This window comes from Mandrillus leucophaeus, unplaced genomic scaffold, assembly GCF_000951045.1.
Source record: "Mandrillus leucophaeus isolate KB7577 unplaced genomic scaffold, Mleu.le_1.0 Scaffold227, whole genome shotgun sequence".
NCBI lineage: Eukaryota > Metazoa > Chordata > Mammalia > Primates > Cercopithecidae > Mandrillus > Mandrillus leucophaeus.
In genome coordinates, this window is record NW_012102332.1 from 3562687 (window position 1) to 3570493 (window position 7807).

The 7807-nt window shown below is 42.0% G+C and overlaps 1 protein-coding gene across 1 annotated transcript in view; it reads right to left on the minus strand.

The window, feature by feature from the left end:
• Positions 1 to 7807, minus strand: part of TUBGCP5 (tubulin, gamma complex associated protein 5) — a 43792-nt gene that overhangs the window by 17559 nt on the left and 18426 nt on the right. Inside the window, exons 10-13 of the mRNA XM_011981495.1 lie at positions 7324 to 7570; positions 5311 to 5513; positions 2203 to 2318; positions 748 to 1016 (exon numbers count right to left, since the gene is read on the minus strand). Coding sequence (XP_011836885.1) covers positions 748 to 1016; positions 2203 to 2318; positions 5311 to 5513; positions 7324 to 7570 — 835 coding nt within the window. The remainder of the gene's footprint in view (positions 1 to 747; positions 1017 to 2202; positions 2319 to 5310; positions 5514 to 7323; positions 7571 to 7807) is intronic.

The following is a 7807-nucleotide window of genomic DNA, read 5'->3' on the forward strand; positions in this document are numbered from 1 at the left end:
TTGCAGCAACACTGATGGAAATGGTGGACATTATGTTAAGTGAAATAAGCCAGGAACAGAAAGTTAAACACTGCTTGTTCTCACTCATGTGGCAGCTAAAAAATGTTGATCTCATATTAGTAAAAAGCAGAGCAGGATACCAGATGCTGGATTTTGTAGGGGGAAGGGAGGAAGAGGAAGATATTTGTTAAAGGACACAAATAGCTAGCTGGAAGGAGTAGTTCCAGTGCTCTGTATCACTATGGGATGATGACAGTTAATAATGTATTATAGAGTTGCACACAGCAAAGAGGAGGATACTGAATGTCCCCAACATAAAGAAGTAGTAAATGTTTGAGATGACGGAAATGCTAATTATCCTGATCTGATCACTGTATATGTATCAAAACATCACTATGTACCCTAAGAATATGTACAATTATCATATCAATTTATAAAAATAAAAAAAGAAATGGCAGGGAATTACTTTTTAAAGTTCCAGTCCTAAGGAATCCGGAGTGAGGAAAATGCATGTAGAACTTACTGTCGCTGCCTTTTCAAACACAGCACTGAAAGTTTTCAATGAAGACAGTCTTTTAAAAAATCAAGAGCAGCATGATTATTAATTCAACCATGATGATAATTACCACTGACATAAGAGGATTCGATGACTTGCAAACTACAAAATAATTAGGCATCAGGATGACAAGAGTGAGTAGGGTCAGGTGTCCCAACACCGAGGGACACACGGGAAGACAGAACAGGTACCTCTGGCTCCTGCCTGGCAGGTGGTGCTCTCCGCACACTGCAGGTTCTTCAGCAGCTGCATCGACTTGCCAGCCATTATGATCTGCTTCAGGACAGGTTTGAGGAAGGACACCATGGTGTGCTGCCTGCTGGAGGGCCCCTGGTCACTGCCGGAACTCGCACTAGCATTATCACTCATTTTTTCTTCATTTTCTGTCTTTTCTGATACACTATATAGCGTGTAAGTTGCATACCAGAAGTCTCTGTGATTAACTGGAACATTTTTGTTTCTAAAGAGATTCAAAAGAATTTTAAACTCTTATTTCTCTTCCTTAAAAAACAGCATACTTGTTCTAGTTTGTTGTCCAGACATTACAAAACGTAATATTAATTATTAGTAAATGGAAGCAATCTTTAGGCAAAATGGGGCAGTTTTAATCTCAGCTCAGTTTAAAGAGAAAAGGGAATAAATACTTGGAATGGTATAAGTAAAATTTAAGTAAGCAGAAATAGTTTCTTGAATTGAAATTACTTAAAATATGACTAATTCGGTCCTCTTTAGAAGTAGAATAAAAGTTTACCCATTTACTATCTCCTGTGAAACTAATTTGCAGACTTCTCTATCATTTTCCCTACAATGATTCTTAACTGGACTACTTTTAACAATAAAATGATGGTCAATCATCACTCTAGAAGAACAGTCAGAGTCCCACTTGCCACAAAAATTCTCACATGAGATTGATGAATCAGAACACAGTGACAGACATGAGACTGAGTTGAAGGAAGGGTCAGTTCACTCACGTGAGCATTGCATACATATTGCTACCCTTCCAGAACACTAAAGACTTAAAATTATCCTTCCCGATGAGTTCAATGGATAGCTATCAATAGAAACCATATATCTAAATATACCGTATAATTTAAAATTGGGTTAAAAGAGCACAAATAGGTCTACATTGTTTGTATGATTCCGTTCAGAAAAATCAATTAACTGAAAGGAAACTGTCATAAATGGAATAAGATTTTCCTTAATTGTTTTGTTAAATATTATGCTAAGGTAAAAAATCAGTAGATAATTCAGAGAAATAAACATATTAGAGGCATATTTTATAATTTTCTGTATCTCTTTACCGATAATTTACAATGAAAATAGCTCAAACCATCTAATATCACCTAAACTCATTTTATGGGAAGCAGTGTTTACTAGCTTGCCATAAATATACTATCATCGAAAAATACAGTTTGCTTAAGAAAAGTTGTGGAGTGACAAAACTTGGATAAAGATATTTTTAATCAGCTGGTATCACTGACATCTTCCATAAAAATGAAATAGAACTTGCCTATGACGACGACAAGTTCTGTGATGTGAACTGTGCTCCCTCAGTACCATTTGAAACTAACGAAAGCATTCGACTTTCACAGGGAGGAAACTGGTGATGGCAGCCCCCAGTGACCCTGTGCTCTGCTGCAGCTCACCTCTGGATGATGAACTCCCTGGCGCCATCCCACAGATGCCCATGCACGATCCACTCGTCCACCGTCTGCAGGTAAGGCCGTACTGTTTCCACCCAGAGAGAGAACAGCAGGGAGACCTGAGGCAGAAAGGTGCACGGTCAGCTCTCGGGGTTCCCTGGTCACTAGAATAAAAGGTTTAAACATTTCTGAAATGCCTTTAAAAAAGTGATCGGATTTCTATGTTTTTTGGGGGCACAAAGAAATTAAAAATCCAAAAACATACACTATAAAATCCTTATGAAAAACTCACCTAAATGCCGGGGCGCAGTGGCTCATGCTTGTGATCCCAGCACTTTGGGAGGTAGAGGTGGGCGGATCACCTGAGGTAAGAGATCGAGACCATCCTGGCCAACATGGTGAAACCCCCTCTCTATTAAAAATACAAAAATTAGCTGGGCATGGTGACGCGCGCCTGTAGTACTAGCTACTCAGGAGGCTGAGGCAGAAGAATCACTTGAATCTGGCTGGCGGAGGTTGCAGTGAGCCAAGATCCCACCACTACACTCCAGCCTGGCGACAGAGTGCCACTCTGTCTCAAAAAAAAAGAAAAGCTCACCTAAATATGGGATGATCATATTGTTTGTAGTGCAGACTGGGAAACTTGAGAGTGAAAATGACACAGAGGCAGTAGGTGTATCCTGAGACAGCCCAGGCAAGCGAACAAGGTTTCCCTATCGAAATCCTATTACTAGCAAAGCGTCCATTAAGATTGAGGAAACTGGCTGGGCATGGTGGCTTACGCCTGTAATCCCAGCACTTTGGGAGGCTGAGGTGGGCAGATCACAAGGTCAGGAGTTTGAGACCAGCCCGGCCAATATGGTGAAACCCCGTCTCTATTTAAAAAAATACAGCTGGTCGTGGTGGCTCATGCCTGTAATCCCAGCACTTTGGGAGGCCGAGGTGGGCGGATCAGGAGATCAGGAGTTCAAGACCAGCCCGGCCAAAATGGTGAAACCCCGTCTCTATTAAAAATACAAAAATTAGATGGGCATGGTGGCAGGTGTCTGTAATCCCAGTTACTTAGGAGGCTGAGGCAGGAGAATAGTTTGAACCCAGAAGGCGGAGGTTGCAGTGAGCCAAGATTGCGCCATTGCACTCCAGCCTGGGCGACAGGGCGAGACTCCATCTCAAACAAAAAACAAAAAAAACCACCAAAATTTAACTGGGCATGGTGATGTGCACCTGTAGTCCCAGCTACTCGGGGGGCTGAGGCAGAAGAATCGCTTGAACGCAGGAGGTGGAGGCTGCAGTGAGCCGAGATTGCACCATGGACTCCAGCCTGGGCAACAGAGTGAGACTCCGTCTCAAAAAAAAAAAAAAAAAAAAAAAAAGAATGAGGAAATTACTTCATTCCACTAGTTCTCAGAGTACAAAAATGGCAGTGCTGAGAGAAAATCAACCTCCTTTTTACTGAAATGCAATATTGGCTGGGCGCATGGCTCATGCCTGTAGTCCTAGCACTTTGGGAGGCCGAAGCAGGCAGATTGCCTGAGCTCAAGAGTTCAAGACCAGCCTGGGCAACATGGTGAAACCCCATCTCTAGTAAAATACAAAAAAACAAAAAAAATTAGCTGGGCATGGCAGCGTGCACCTGTAGTCCCAGTTACTTGGGAGGCTACGGCAGGAGAATCGCTTGAACCTGGAAGGTGGAGGCTGCAGTGAGCTGAGATTGTGCCACTGCACTCCAGCCTGGTGACAAAGCAAAACTATGTCTCAGAAAAAAAAAAGAAATGCGGTATTAAATTGGTGTGAAAAAAAGTTATACCAACAAACTAGAAAATAGACCTAATGTACATACCCAAGTAAGACTGTAGCATTCTAAATTACAACCTCTAGTTAGATTTTAATTTTTAAATCTATATACTGTTTGAGACAGAGTCTTGTTCTGTTACCCAAGCTGGAGTACAGTGGCGCAAACATGGCTCACTGCAGCCTCAACCTTCCACACTCACTTTCTTCCTGCCTTAGCCCCTCGAGTACCTGGGACCGTAAGCACGTGCCTCCAGAGCTGGCTGTGTTTTTTGAGAGTCTTGCTCTATTGCCCATGCTGCAGTGTAGTGGTGTGATCTCAGCTCCCTGCAACCTCCCGGGTTCAAGCGATTCTCCTGCCTCAGCCTCCTGAGTAGCTGGGCCTACAGGTGTTCGCCACCACGCTAGGCTAATGTTTGTATTTTCAGTAGAGACGGGGTTGCACCATGTTGGCCAGGCTGGTCTCGAATTCCTGGTGTCAGCACACCTGGCTACTTTAACAATTTTTTGTAGAGACAGGGTCTCTCAGTATGTTGACCAGGCTGGTCTCAAATTCCTAGGCTCAAGTGATCCTCCCAGCTCAGACTCCTACGTAGCTGGGACTACTGGCGTGAGCCACTATGCCTGGTCTAGGTTTGTATTTTTTAAAATACAATATAAAATATATAACATAAAGTTTATCATCTTAACTATACATTTTTTAAAAATTTAATTTATTTTTTAAAGACAGGGCCTCACTATGTTGCCCAGGCAAGTCTCAAACTCCTGGGCTCAAGCAATCCTCCCGCCTCAGCCTCCCAAAGTGTTGGGATTACAGGCATGAGTCACTTTGCCTGGCCCTCGCCATTTTTAAGTTTAGAGGTTTTAAGTACATTCACTTCATTGTGACAAATCTCCAGAATCTTTTCATGTTGTAAAACTGAAACTCTGTACCCATTCAACAACAGCTCCCCATGCCCCAGCCCTTGGTAACCAGCATTCCACCTTGTTTCTGTGACTGTGTCTACTTCAGATATCTCACATAATGTTAGTTACATGTTAGTTTTTATGTAAGAAAGCGTTATTGTAAATATCTATACACATCAGGTAGGTATTTCTCACATCTTGTTTTGTCCTTGCCTCATCCTTCGGAGGATCTTGGCAAGTAGAGCTGAAAAGCCAGTTTCCTACAGCCTCAAATTTGGAAGCCAATTTAAAAACTCTGAACTGTCCAACCAGTCACCATTCAAGTGTCATTTAACAAAGAACTACGATCAGCTGTCTACCACTCCTCTGCCGTGCAGAATGGAGTCACACACTTCAGGCAGAAGTCTCACATACGGTTTGCTCAGAGGCTTCTCCAACATTGTCATATTCAAGAATGGCCTTGTACAGCGTGTTGAGCAGGTGAGAGGCCCGGACAACATTTCGAGTATCAGGTGGAACTTCTGCTACTCCAGTACTAAACACTTTGTGCAGAACCTTGAGCTGAGCCAATCGAGGTGCCAACTTGTCCACCACTATTGCAAGAGTTATTGTAGCATCTGCAAATTTCAACAAATCAAACTCAATAGCAAGAAAAATACACGTATCTAAAACGTGACACAAATGCTGGCAAATCACCAGGCTTATGGACAGACAGGGCAAAATGGAGGATGGTGAATTTTGATCTCACATCACAAGGACCTAATTTCCCTAAGGAAGAACTCCTGCAAGTCACGGAGAAAAAGAAAACTCAGCAGAAAACTAACATATAAAGGAACTGACAGTTCACAGAAAAGGAAAGATGAGTGATTCTAGAACATACAAAAAGTCACTTGACCTTACTTAAAAAATTACGCTAGGTAAAACAAAACACCTCCAATGGGCTGATGTTACAGTGAGGGGTGAGAGAGGCTGTGCCTACAAAGGGCTGCAGAAGCAAGGTCCTGAGAGGTGATGGCACAGCTGTGACCTTAACATGGAAGTGGCCATGTGGAGCTAGACAGGTGATAAAAAGACCTGGAACCATACACGAAGATACCACACCCACCCCTGCTCAAAGCAAGTTCCTGCAATGCTGGTGAAGCTGTGTCAGGTCTGCAGTTTGGCTAATGTGCTGTGCCAATGTCAGTTTCCTAGTTTTGATTATGTACTGTCACTACGTGAGGTTTTCCCACTGGGGGAAGCAAAGTCATGGGAACACAGGGCCTCTCTGTATCATTTTTTGTGGTAGTTCAAAATAAAAGTTAAGGGGAAAAAAGCTACATGGGTTGCTATTTTACAACTGTCATACTGGTGAAGACCAAAACCTCTGATAACACACAGATGGCAAGAGTGTGAGGAAACAGGTATTCATCTACATGGCTCACAAGAGTATAGATCTATTTACCTGCACCTCCCCATAAAGTGGCAAAACTTAGGAAAATCACACATGACCCAGCAATTCCATTTATAAGAACCTACCCCACATGGTTGGATGTGGTATAATCCCAGCTAACATCTGTAATCCCAGCATTTTGGGAGGCCAACGTGGGCGGATCACCTAAGGCCAGGAGTTATAGGCCAGCCTGGTCAACATGGTGAAAGACTGTCTCTACTGAAAATACAAAAATTAGCTAGGGATGGTGGCAGGTACTTGTAATCACAGTTACTCGGGAGGCTGAGGCGGGAAAAACGCTTGAATCCAGGAGGCGGAGCTTGCAGTGAGCCGAGATCCCACCACTGCACTCCAGCCTGGGTGACAGAGGGAGCCTTCATCTCAAAAAAATAAAAAAGAACCTACCCTACAGATAACTCACTGCCTGTGTACGATTACGGATATGTAGAAGTGATTATCACTGCAGCACTGCTAACAATAGCAAAAGGCTGGGAAGAACCTAAATCCATTAAGGGGACTGGGCTATGATACAACCACATGATGAAACACTCAATCTGTAAAAAGGAAAATAGAAGCTCTTCACATTTGTGTGGTATTATCCTCAAAATTTAAATCAGAAAAATTTGAAGAGAGCAGTGTAATGACTGCTAGGTATGCGTATATGTATATGCACTGCTTGTGTATGTTCAAACTCTTTCTGGGAGGATGCATAAGAAGCTGAGGACCTGGCTGTCTCTGGAGAGGAGAACTGACTGGCTGGGGTACTGGTGCAGGAAGAATAATTTAGATCTTTCACTCTAAATCCTCTGTAGATTTTTGATTTTTAGAGATATGAATGATTTAAAAATACAAATTTAAAATAATTTTTAAAATGAAGCATTCACGAGAACTACTTATTTGCTAGGCAACTTTCAATCTTACATGATGAAAAATCTAAATGGCATTCAAATTATAAGTTACGTGTAGCACGAGTAAAGATGAGGAACATTTAATACCATTATTGATGATGCACTTCTCGATTTCTGCAAGTTCCTCTTTGAAACTAATGAAATATTTGTACAGGGCCCACATGAAAGCCTGGTAGGTTCTAAAGGGGGCTTCAGTTGACTTCTTAGGAACAGACCCACTTCCAGGCAGCATGCTCTCGGAACTGTGTCCCATGACTTCATCAATGAACTGCTGGAGTCGAAACACAACCTGGCCATATGCTGCTATTTGTTCCAGCACAGATCGTAAACAGCTCTACAACAGAAGCAAACTGCGATTACTCAAAGGTGGTCTTCTGTAAACTTTCAAATTCATTTCCCTCTCGCTGTAAAATATTTCCTTTGCAATTATTTTAAACAGTATGTTTAGTAGAACACAAAGTAATAAAATGATTAATATTTAGGTTTATACGCAAAGGAAAAAGAGCAATAATTTCAATAGACTAGAGAATTCTGGCATATATATATATATATATATATATATTTCTTTTTT